The 13,339-nt window shown below is 43.0% G+C and overlaps 1 protein-coding gene across 2 annotated transcripts in view; it reads right to left on the bottom strand.

Moving 5' to 3' along the window:
* Positions 1–292: 292 nt before the first annotated feature.
* The window catches only part of LOC146809774 (CD209 antigen-like protein C), a 90,546-nt gene continuing 77,499 nt past the window's right edge, over positions 293–13,339 (bottom strand). The window contains exon 6 of one of the 2 annotated variants that reach the window (XM_085614384.1): positions 293–860. In XM_085614384.1, the coding sequence (XP_085470510.1) occupies positions 719–860 (142 nt within the window). In that variant the 3' untranslated portion in view covers positions 293–718. The remainder of the gene's footprint in view (positions 861–13,339) is intronic. The other variant, XM_085614385.1, reaches the window with a different exon arrangement.

The following is a 13,339-nucleotide window of genomic DNA, read 5'->3' as shown; positions in this document are numbered from 1 at the left end:
AAAAGTGGCGCAAGGGGCTTGTAAATCTGCCCCTGAATTTCTTTGCCCCAGTGGTGACAGCCAGCCCATCTCCCCAACTCCAGAACAGTCTGTATTACTAAGGCATCATTTATTGGGAAACGTCAGAGGTTGAAAAGGAAAATGTCCATCCAGCTATCTGAGATGTGTCAAACCATGGGAACCCTCAGGGCAGTTGGTGCAGAGAGCTGGTGGGTACATTCTCAAATTGGGAAAACTCATTTAAGAGCAAAAACTATGACGCAACTTTGAAAACATTTGCGGAGCAAAATATATAATTAAGAAGTATAATTTTAAGTATATTTTGAACAATTTTTAGTTCGTGCACAATGGCATATAAAGAATGCCAGGAGAGCATAATAACAGTTCCCATTCACTGTTAAGATTAACCATGCATGTCATACATTTTGTCATTCTGCCCTCTATATCACGTAATATTGTCAATTTAAAAACAAAAGTAATCAAATATGATGCAACTAGCAATGATACAATGAGTTCATATAAGCCACAATCTGCTCACAAAACCAAACCCAAAGTGAAGAAGACGTTTGTAGGAAAGGCTGGCGTTGTTTATTGGATTTGGTGCTTGTTTGCGGTATGGACGATCTGATACAACATCATTATTAATATATATTTCCTTGTCAGAAAAACTTCAAAAGGTCCATCCGTACTGAGTAACAGGTTGGCTTAGCGCACTCCTTTAGGATTGTAAAGTGGCGGCTGTTTGCTTGCAGATGCTGAGCCTTTCTCGCCGACAGCCGCTGTCGTTCCAGCCTGCTGAGTTCATTTCCACGCAGTCTTCGTTTCTGAACTTGTAGTCTGGTTGGCCGTTCTGCCAAAAACTGTAAAGGAAAATTACTATTTAACAGAAAAGACATTGATGTAATTATTTATACATTATTTTTTTGTTAAATTGTCATGCACATTTTGTTTATGCCCACCACAGCACTTATCTTGAGACAATGGATCAGACCACTCATGCCATTGGCACTCATCAATGTTGTTGACAGCATTAGGATGCTGCAGAATGTGACCATTCATCATAAAAGTAGTCCTCTTTGGTGCCAGGAGTAATGGCCAATGTATCCTGTTTTTAAATATTTTTTTTTCACTTTTGCAAGCTTTTACTTTTAGTGAAGGCTCCCCACACAGTGCCACTCACCACTGCTTACAGTGCACCTCATCCCGCAGGCTTGGTGGCCATCTCTGAATCATTCTTTACTATTCTGTACCATTGCAACATGTTCTTTTCAACACGTCAACCATCTTGCAAAGCTAAAGAACGATAAAGTATGGAATAGAAGCATTCCAAGATGGCCTCTGTTAGACCTGGCTTTTTCAGCAGGTTTATCCCCAGACTTTTTGCTTTTTGGCCTACTGTTTTGGATCCTGTTTTTGTTAGTTCTATGACTTTGGGCACTCTACCACTGCCGATTAGGGCTTAAGAGCATATCCTCTATCTGTAAATTGTGTTTAAGGATTGGTGATTCCATGATTGGCATATTTGATTTACTGGGAAGTCCCTAGTACAATGCAGTGTGTGTGCCCAGGGCCTGCTAGTGAGCTTGCAGCACTGATTGTGCCACCTACCTGACCAGCCTGTAAATGAAACTCAGACCTGCCATTGCAGTGTCTGTGTGCAGTCTAGTACTACCATGTCGACCTGGCAAGTGCACCCACTTGCCAGGCCCTAACATTCCCCTTTCTTACATGTGAGTCACTCCTAAGGTAGGCCCAAGGTACCCATGTGGGTAGGGTGCAGTGTATGTGAAAAGTAGGACATGTCCTGATGTGTGTAACATGTCCTGATAGTGAACTGCAGTGAATTTTGTTTTTCACTATTGAAAGGCTATCTGCCCTATAGGATAGAATGGGAGTTTATTTATGCCATCTTATACATATGTATGACTTCCCACTGGGACCAGATAGGAAATTAGGGTTTGGTATGCCTGAACTCAGAATATAAAGATATATCTTTTAATAAGGATGATTTTTATATGCTGGGTTTGAAAATACCACTTTTAGAAATTGGTTATTTTCTTGCTTAGCCATCTATTGTGCCTCTGCTAGGTTTGTGTATTGACTGTCTGACTTTGGAGTGATAGGGGCTGGGGATGTGCATTCACTGTAGATAGCCACTGGGGTTTGACGTGTGTCCTGCCTCTCCTGGATGAGTCAGGGCTGGGCTGAATAGACCTGTGCTACATTTAGCGTAGGGGGAGGAGATTTCCTGTCACCTGAATGGACCTGGTGTGCCTTACACAGTGCTGTGTCCACCTCCTGCCGGGCAGCAGCAGCACCAGAGGGGACCGAACTGGTTTGGACTGAGCACAGAGCCTCTCTGACACCGAAGAACAAAGAGAAATGGACTATAAATGTTGGGGCCCAGACCCCTGAACTTTAGATTACTTCTGGAATTCAAGAGGAACCTCTGCCAAGGAGAAGAGCTGGGAAACCTGAAGGAAAAGTACTGCCCCTTTGCTGTGTGCTATTTGGGGTTGGCGTGCAGTTGCTGCCAAGGAGAGGATAAAGCCTTTTCTGTGTGCTTTGTCTCCTGCTCGTGGAAGAACTCCAAGGGCTTGAAGCAGAGCTTGCCTCCTGTTTTGAAGTGTCAGGGATACAAAGACTTCACCACCAGCTCCCCTGACCTTCCTTGCTGGGAGTTCTGACCCGCCAGGAGGTGCCTGTTGCTGAATTGGGCCTCAGGTGGTTGTTCCTGCTGTTGGGAGCTAGAAAAGAAATGCAACTTCAAGAAGTGCAACGCATCCGCACCTGTTTCCAATGCATTGCCGAAGAAACCAACGCCGCGCTTGCCCACGGCTCGAGAAATTGATGCACGCAACTTCGAGTGCACCGATCTACGAAGTCCAAGATCACTGCCACGATTCCAACGCAAGCCCTGCTGTGTGGCTGCAAGAACCAACACAACATGGGACCGCGGCTGAAGAAAACAACGCAGCGTAGTTGCCGCCACTGCATTGAGAACCGACGCATCCCTGATCATCACACATTGCACCTGGGTGCCACATCTGCAAGAATGCCGGGTACGCAGTAAGAAACTGACGCATCACCTCCCCGCACAGTAAGAAACCAACACATCACCTCCCCTTCAGTGAGGAACCAATGCATCACCCCCCTGGGTGGCAGTAAGGACCGACACATCACCTCCCCTGGAGTAAGGAACCGACACATCACCTTCCCTGAGCATAAGAAACCGACACATCACCTTCCCTGCCGCAGTTTTTGTTTATGATTTTGACGCATATCAAGTACTTTGTGTTGAAAGGGCCTCAACTATAATTGGCTATGGACAGAACTGTTTCTACCTTTTGAAAGTCATATTTTGAATTTGATTACTGTATTGTGGATTTGTGTTGTTTTGGTTTTGTTTGGTTTAGATAAAGACTACCTATTTTCTAAACTGGTGTGGTGTCCATTTGTCTTTTTTGCACTGTATTACTGTATGTGTGCACAAATGCTTAACACACTGCGCTCTGAGATAAGCCTGTCTGCTCATGCCAAGCTAGCAAGGGGGTGAGCAGGGGTTATTTTAAAAGTGTATCCCCCTTACCCTGACTAGGAAGAAGGGTCCCTACTTAGAAAATGGGGCAAACACTTGTCAACTAGAGACCCCCATTTCTAACAGCCACCTATGCACGTGCATGCATTGGCGGCCTTCTTTCAGTCCGTTCACTTTTTTTAAAATAATCTTTATTGTTCTAGAGAGGACAGATGAAAGAGGGAATGAGGCGAATATAGTGGCTCTTGAATCAAATGTGGACAGTCACCGGGTTATAATGTTGAAAAGCTGAGCTAGAGGAGTCTGTTTTGGGGTTCCAGAGTTGTTTGCTGTAAGGCTGGGACAAAGTTAAGATGCGGGAAGATTTGACAACGTATGTGCAGGCCACAATATAATTATTTGTGTAGGGGAATTGGCACTGATGCTGACAGTTTGTTGTACCTGTTGCTGTACGAAGACTTTGCAGCAGTGGCTCATCAAGGTCCTACTGGTGTCTTTATTAGTGGACTGTAATGGATGCAGAAATGTATGAATACGTGGGAGGGCTTGAGGTATGCAGTCTTTCAGACTGTGCTTTTATGGTAATTGCAGGACTGAAGAAGTGTTCGAGTGGCCAGTCAAAACGCAGGCTGGGTATGAACTTGTGGAACCTTATCGCACTCAACGTGTTACATGGTAACATGCAGTAGTAATGATCCAATATAATTCCAGAAGGCTGTGGGAGGCGTTTGCAGACTTTGTTTTAAAAGGGCAAGCTAAGTTTTATGAGAAATTCTTTTGACAACAGTCTGTCCAGGGATGTGGAATAAGAACATATTTACATATTGATAAAATCCCCAAGAGTGTGGTCAAATGGACGATTTTATTGAGTTCTAAAACACATTGTACTCCCTATTTTGGCCTCTCTAATTACTTGACAAAAGGTGTGCCCTGGATAGTGTATGGTTGCTTTACATCATTTCACTTCTATGCACAAGTGTATTCCTGTTCACATTATTGTGGTGGAGGACAGTTTTTTGTTTTTTTTTATCTACGTGGTTTATCTATGTGAAGAAGATGGTTAAGTCTGAAGACGATAAGAGTAGAGTTTTTTTTATGTAAAAAGGCCCACAGCCAAGTCAATATATTTTGAGGTTGGAGATGATGTGAAGATAAAATTAACAGGCTGTGAGAAGCAGCTTGAGGGAGCCGGCAAGGAACATGGACGAAGTTAGGGAGGAGAACCTTCAATCTCTGCAGAGAACAAGGCACACAACCAGGTCACTGCTAGTGTGAAGTCACGAACCACCTGAGTGAGTGAGTGGAGAAATCTACACTGCCTGAAAAGCCAAGCCAAAGTGAAAATAGTTACAAAGATGCTCCTGTTCTGGAAAATGAAGGCATCCTTTTATGCAGTTTGAAAGTTGGGCTAGCAGACTGTGAGGACCAGACCTACAGGGCAACTAATTTGTGAATTAAGTGAGAGGTGTGGGCCAGATATACGACCCGTGCAATTTGCAAGTCGCATATTGCGTCGTTTTATGACTCGCAATTTGCGACTTGCAAATTGTAATTTACAACAATCTGGCACATGCATCAACAATGCCATTTGCGATTCCTTATTAGCGAAAAATAAGGATTCGCAAATAAGGAATAGCAAAAGGCTATGCATGTAGAAATCGCTTACGAAATAGCGATTTCTAAACATTCCTTAATTGCGACTCGCAAATTGCGAGTTGCAATTAAGGAATACCTCCCCATTCATTCCTATGGGCCTAGAGGCCCATAGGAATGAATGGGAAGACATTCTCAACTTGCGATTCTCAATTAGAGAATCGCAAATTGCTCATGCAATTTCAAGGGTGCCAGGGTGTCAAAAGGACACCCTGTTGCACCCCTGAAATCTGCATATGAGTAAATCTTGCACACACACATGCCCCAAGGGCATGTGTGTGTGTAAAATGGAACTTTGAAAAATGCACTTTAGTGCATTTTTCAAAGTTTTTGCAAATTACCATGGAGTTCAACTTCATGGTAATTTGCTCCCCCTATTAGCAAAATCGCTATTTTTTTTCCTTCAATGCATTGCATTTAAGGAATCTCAATTCGAGATTCCTTAAATGCAATCGCAATTTAAGTAATCACAATTTAAAGATTACTTAAATTGCGATTTTTGCATTTGGGATGATGCATCCCAAATGCAAAAATACCGGTCGCAAAGGGGCAGATTCTGAGAACCTGCCCATTTGCGACCAGATTTTTCTTTGATGCATGTGCCTGTAAGTCTCAGACACTGTTTGCGATTCCTAATGGGCTCGCAAATTGCCTGCCTCATTAATATTCATGAGGCAGGTGCAATTTGCAACCCCATTGGGAACGGCTAGCACTCTCAGGGATGATGGCCTGCTGGGGTCAGCAGACCACCTCATGTGTTACTGCTTTTTAAATAAAGCAGTTTTTAATTAAAAAAAAATGCAGGCCTTTTTCCTTTAAGTAAAACGGGATGCATTTCAAAAAGAAAATTAAACTTTACAATTTCATTTTTTAAGAGCAGACAGTGGTCCATGGGACCACTGCCTCCTCTTAAAAAATATTTTCACTGCCAGTTACAAAGGGGACGGGGTCTTCTTGGGATCCCTTCCATTTGAAATGGGTGGTAAACTGCAAGTGTTTTGTGGCCGCAACACAATCTTACCTTGGAGTGTGACTCGCTCTTAGGAAGGGACGCCCTTGGCACGCCCCTTCCTAATAGCAAGTCACAAACCCTATTTTGCGAGTCGGTAATTGGTTACTGAGTCGCAAACTAGGGTTTGTAAATAGGGCAGACCTATTTTGCAGTCGCAAACGGGTCGATTTCCCGTTTGCGACCGCAAAAAAGGTCGCACATCTGGCCCTGCATCTCTAACCACATCAACATTACATGGATAAACACCTGCAACAGAATGAAAAAGTCTCCTTCCTTACGCTGTGTTCATGCCCGTCCACAGATATATGTTATACTAATGCAGACTTTGACGTGGATGCAGTAGCTGAGTTGAGGGCTGAGCTGAACCGAGCTCAAAGCCCAGAGTTATCCCGGAGTACTTGTAGTCAGTCATTCAAAAATGTATTTTATAGGAAGCATAGACTGCTAAACTTTTGAAAACCTTTGAAAGCCATTATATTTGATACATACACCTTAAAATTCAACAGTTATATCGTTATTCAAAATACATACCATCTAAATAAATAAGTTTCCCTTATTTTTTCCAGTCATTTTGTAAAACGTTTCCAACTGCACATTTTATACTTCTGATGAATGCATAGATTATAAATATCTCAGTGCTCTCTGAAGCGTTCTTGTATCATATTTGATTAAAATAGGTGTTTAAAAGTTTGCCTTTCCCCTATATAAACTGATAACCCAATCAAATATGTACGGTTGAGCATTCCGTATTCATACCGCATTTACAATGTCCTCCTACTTTCTGGGTAATACTAGCAAACTCCATAAAAGACAATAATAGATTTATTCCTAGCTTGCATTTTAAAATTCTATATCTCATACCTTTATCTGATAATCTAGAGATGTAAGGAAACAGATCATCATTACACAATGAATCAATTATATGCAAAACTGTGACCTTTGATCGTAAATGTTTTATGTCCTGATCTCTAGACATTACTTCAATTTTCATTTTTAAATTAAGATGAGAGATTTTCACTGGACAGTCTCAGGTGGGAGTTCAATTATTGTCTATATTTGTCCACTTATGATAGCGACCCAACTCCACTCGCTACTTAAAATCTCCTTTTTTACCATAAAAAGCAATTTTATTTTCTCCAGCCAAAAATAATCTACCCCAGAATTTCAACATTAATTCCACTGTGAAGTGCCAAGTGATCAATTTTGTTTCTTTACGGCTTGTACCATAGACGATTGAGGGAGCTTCAAGTGTTGTTTCAAACATGGCCCTTCCAGCTTATTCCAATTTTTAAACCCACTCATGAATAAAATGTTTGTACATATAAATATTTTATATCTACAATTGTCTTAAATGCTTGTAAAATTGATAACAGGTCTTCCACAATCCCTTCAGAATTAATGCAGCCCTCTTATACGTGTCTTGTCAATGCCTGAAGTCTCATAATGTCTCATAAACGCATATCTCAAATCTAATTTCTAAATCCAAGTCCAGGAAAATGGTCACCCATGCGCTCGTCTGCTGCAGGCTCAAATACTGCAACACACTCCACGCCGGCACCACCCAGAAACTACACAAAAAACTACAGTCTTTCAAGTACACCTCTGCGAGTCTCATCCTCAACATCCCACGCCGCAACTAAATCACCAGCCACCTGAGAGACCTCCACTGGCTACCTGTCAACAAAAGAATCCCCTTCAAGCTTCTCACACATGCCTAAAAAGCCCTCCACAACGCCGAACCTGCATACCTCAACCCTGCATCTCCTTCTACACCCCACCAGACATTTCCGCTCCGCCCAACTGGACCTGGCCCCAATCCGATGGATCTGCAGGACCATGAAGATCCTTATCCTACCTCACTTGGAAGACATGGAACTTCCTGCCTGTGCACCTCAGGCAATCACCATCGCTGCTGCAATTCAGAAGGGACCTCAAGACCTGGCTCTTCAACTAAACCGCAGACCACTCCCTCACTCAGTGCCTTGAGACCCTCACGGGTGATTAGTCGCACTTTATAAAATTATTGATTGATAGATTGATTGTTGGATTGCTTAGAGTCCTTCAGCCCTTCTTGGCGTATAGGATTTGCTTTATGATTGTAGAGACTGTTGACATTACAAGTGCCTTTTCATCTGCTCCACTTTGCTCACATGAATTCTACCTGTTCGTCTCTGCACATATCTGCATACATATATAATAGCTCTTCCCCCGGCACCACACCTATCCCTAGAAGAATGGGTGTCCAGACTGTTTAAGGGTTTTGAATTGTTAAGACCTAGCGTCAGAAATACATTTCCAACTTGGGACCTGATTCTGGTTTAAGAAGGCTTTGCAGTGTTCCACATTTGAGCTTCTATCTCATGTATCCCTTAAACTCTTGACTGTGAACATATTTCTTTGGGTTACTATTGTTACTGCTAGAAGAGTGGGGTATTTATTAGTCTTGTGTTGTACTCCTTTGTACCTTAGGGTGTTTGAGGATCGTATTGTGTTAAGATTAGGTCATCACTTTACTCCAAAGGTAAATTCAGTGTTTCATAAATCTCTAGAGGTTGTTTTGCTGGCTTTTCCTTTTCTTTCACCTTCCGATGTCCTTTTGGATGTAGTGAGAGTGACCAAAATGTATGTGACTAGTCTGCTAATTTTAGAAGGAGTGTTCCACTTTTCATTCATTTTGGTCCTGCAAACGGGTAAAAAAAGTTATTTTCTGGATAAGGTAAGTATTTTCCATATTCTACTCCTTTGCACACCTTGTTCATCCAGGTTCTGCTCAAGGACCCTCAACTCTTGAATCGCTGTCTCTTGGGAAGAATGGGGTGTTGTCTCTGTTCTAGATATTTGTGTGGCAGCTACTTGGGCTTTGTGGGTCTGGCTCATGAATCGGAATTGACTTTTGGTACAACAGTTTTAACTTCTGAACCTGTACAGAGCTGTTGTTTCTTTCTTTCTTGACAAATTCATGTTATTTGTTTGAAGGTATTGATTAAAGGTTTGAAGCATGAATTTTTTGTTTTTTCTACCTTTTGTATGGGCTTGGGTACTCTTGAATCTAGTAAGGAATGGGACAAGGAATGGATGACAAAGTAATGCACATTTTACTTACCAGTAAACTTCATTACTCTGATTCCTAATTCCTTATCCCGGTACTTAATTTCCCTCCCTCCCTCCCTCTTTTTCTGTTGGGTTGTGGCTGTGAAGGTTTGGTATGTTCAGAATGTGCTTTATTCCTGTCTCCCTTTAATAGAAAAGTGGGCGGTGCTGTTGTTTTTTTGTTTTTGGTTTAGATTAGAGTGTGCTTGGTAGGTGTGGCAGTGGTGAGGCCTTGCCTCACATAGTGCATATAGCAAGTAATGAGACGAGAGATTAGTAATTGGAGTAATGGAGTTTACCTTTAAGTAATCAAATAATTTTCTTCTATGGAGTTTCAGCTTTTGGACTGTAAAGTTAAGGCTTCATTCAATGGTTGGAGTGAGAGATTGTCACCATAGTCAGGTTAGGCTTCATGGGTGAGTCTTCCATTCTTATTAGCTACTCTCCAAAGAAGGCTTTGTTCTGCCTATTCGAAGTTGCTAAAAATCAAGCAACTACCATTCGCAGACATTCCCTTTCATCTTTTTCCAATCTTCACAAATTGTGACGGTTCGACCTAGCATCCTTGGTGTGGTTTTCCCGTCTTTCTGCCTCTACCTCCTGTATTTTTGACTGTGTGCTTGACTTCGTTAATGCTGGTTTTTGACCTCTGGGAACTTTACCACTGCTAATCAGTGATAAAGTGTTAGTTCCCCCTGTGCAAATTGTGATTATGATTGGTTATCCACAAGTGGAATATTGGATTTACTGGTAAGTCCCTAATAACGTGCACTGCGTGTGCAAAGGGCCTGTAAATCAAATGCTGCTAGTGGGCCTGAGGCACTGATCGTGCCACCCACTTGAGTAGCCCTACAAACATGTCTCAGGCCTGCTACTGCAGTGTCTGCAAGTGCAGTTTTAAACTGCTATGTCGACCTGGCAAGTGCCCATTTGCCAGGCCCAAACCTTCCTTTTTAGGTCAAGGTTAGCACTTGCGCTGTCGCTTAGCGAGCTGTTGTAGATGTTTGTGGAGTTCAACTCTGTCTATTGCTTGGATTTACTTTCTATTTGTCTATGTCAGGGTCCTTTAAAAAACTTGTGTTTTAGTGGTCAATCCTGCCTCTTTGTCCCTCCTTTTTCTTTTCTGTTCCTCCCAGGCAGCAGGGACTAAGTACTGTATCATTACGCTATAGTTCTTCGTCTAATCTTTGAGGGACTATTTTTTTTCTTGATTTCCTGCTCTGTTACTGTTTGTCTGTGTTCAGCTTCTGTGCCATAACAGCTTGCATTTTAATATTACATTCCTCCCTTCCACCGCCTCTTGATGTAGCAGTTGTGTTTGTGCAACCTCCCAGGTGCCTCACGCTGTGTTGCTTGTATAGTTTTAGCCTTTTTCGCGATTGGCCTCAGTTGAGCTACTTTTGCAAGATTTAAGTTTGCTTTTGGGCTTCCTTATGGAGGGAAATTGGGCTTGTTTTTAGCCTTTTTTACAGTGCGGACACACCTTCTTTCTCTATATCCCTTGCTCACTTGGCAGTCATTCCCGTTTGTGTCTTTGTTATCTTTCTCTATCCCCCTGCTCAACCGGCAATTATTCTCGTTTCATTCATTTTTTTTTGTGTGTTTTATTTTGTAGTTTATACAACGTGAACTAGACAGGAGGTATCGAGGTGATGCCGAGGCTCGAAACTGATTCCCCAGTATCAAAGCCAGTAGCACTAACGTTACTCCACATCCTCTATGTGTGTTTATTGCAGCATTAGTCCCTCCCACCTCCTTCCAAGTCGGAAAAGACCAGCTGTTGTACTTGGATCAGAGTTGCTGCAGTGGAGGTGTTTTGCAGCTCAATAAGGGCAGGTGCGCTCTCCCATAAAAGAAAGGTGGAGATGTGCTCTCCATTGTCATCTTATTTCCCTAGCCATTTCTAGAAAAGGGTCATTTCTAGGTCCCCAATCTCGTACCTAGCAAATCATCCATCTAATCTTAGGTAGTGGTAAAATAAAAAAGGTACAACTGTTCATTAACACTTTACTTTAAGACGCACACTTATACATTCTTACACATGCCTTAGCCCTTACACCTTGAATTGCATACCCCCTACTGCCATTTGCTCAAAATCATCCCTGATACCCCATCACCCACATGCTCGCTACTCACGCCACACAACCATCAATCCTGTACGATCCACATCCATCAGCCCTGCCCCTCCTCCATAAAGACTTCAGTCCCTTGAAAGGCCTGCAAGGCATTCACGCACTCTACAGCAAGCAGCACTAGGTTCTCTCAAGCAGCAGCATGCGCGACCACTCTGCAAACCCCCCCCCACAGCAGGAATTAGTTATCCCTCTGCACTGCCCGCCCTCCACAACAGTAACAGAACAGGTATATTCCCACACATAACACAGTATTGACTGGGTGAACTGAGTAACCTCACCTGGTCCACTTCCGCTGCACAAAGCACCAGCCGTGGTCCCCTGTGTCCCCTCAAATGCATACCCTCAAAACTCAGCAGCACAATCACTGACGTATTACAGTCTACGTCAGGGGTTTCTAACCAGTAGCCCAGGAGCTACTGGTAGCTCACCAGCACCCTCAAAGTATCTCTCAGAGGTGTAGCCAAATATCTCATTCAGAGAGTCTGTGCATATTAAAGAAGGCAATACTGCTAATCTTAAGACCCTTATAGTAACATCCAAGCAAACCAATGACACGCCTCTTGATGATCCTATACACACTCTCCAAGCCTATTCAGTCTGCAAATTCACCATCTGTCTCCAGTCTGAATCTAGCTAAGTACCAAAAAGATTGTCGGCCCTGCTTTGTAAGTCACACACTGTGCGTGAAGACTGGGCCATGAAAGAAGAGTGACAGCAGTTGCCTGAGCAGTAACCCGTGCAGACCCACCGAAGTTTTGGACAACTGGAGGCACAGTGGAAAAATGTGCAGGTGCATGATCAGTCAAAGAGCAGAGAAAAACAGAGTACGGATACAGAGCTGAGACAATTAGATGCCACATCTGGATGTGTGTATGCATGTGTGCACATTTATGTGTGTCTGTGTGTGTGAGATTGTGTCCCTCCATAATAAACAGTATTGCTTCCTAAAAGCTGTGCCTGGTGTCAAGAACAACAGAAGTATAAGCTACCCCCCTCCCATCATAAAGGGTTAATCTCTGGCATAATTATGGTTATCCACGACTATTTGGGGCATACTTGGTATAGTTGTGGCATTCTGGAAGCCATCATTGACCTATTAAGAGCAATGCCTGACAGTTGATAGTTGAAGGATAATTCAAACTGAGTTGGGGTGACCTATTGCTGTGGATATGTCCTTTGTGCTGGATGGCATGTGATGGTTTATTTCAATAATTAGGGAGAAGCATTTAATACTGATAACATTAACCTGGTGTTAATTGTGGTAACCTCACCTGTATTGCTTGGGTAGTCACTAATGACATCTTGTGTAGGTTGTGTCGTGTATCTGGTCACTATTTTACAGTGATAAAATATGCTAGTAGCTCGTGAGGACTTTCCTTGAGCAGAAGTAGCTCTTACTACAGAAAAGGTTGGAGACCCCTGGTCTACGTTAACTACAGTCCACCTGGCACAGGTTCCCTGTAAGCACTGAGGTGCACCATGATTTCTAACACAAACTGTGTTCGCAGCTGTGAAAACACAAGAAAGCGAACCCTCCCACTAAATGCTCCTAAATAATCTCATCCCATATGTACTGTGCACCTCCACCCCCACCCCTTGCGTTATTTACAGTAGCACCACATGTGCCAAAAGAATCCCACTCTGCCTAGTATCCTATCCATCCGAAGACCTACAGCTCCCCTAGCCCCCCACACAACTCCCACCCTGCACACTACGCCGCAGCAGCACCTCTCTCTGCACAATCCAGCTGTTTAGTAGCTCTTTGCTTGTCGGAGCCTGTAGTTTCAATTTTCCTATTATAAGTATGGCCCTGCAAGTTCCAGAATGCAAAGCGCAGTTGGGTAAAGCATCAGAACTAGATAAAGGTGTCACACAATGCCACAACACACAAATCCAAGCTGCATAAATCCA

Source organism: Triturus cristatus, chromosome 7 (genome assembly GCF_964204655.1).
Source record: "Triturus cristatus chromosome 7, aTriCri1.1, whole genome shotgun sequence".
NCBI lineage: Eukaryota > Metazoa > Chordata > Amphibia > Caudata > Salamandridae > Triturus > Triturus cristatus.
This window is presented reverse-complemented; position numbering and strand designations above follow the sequence as displayed.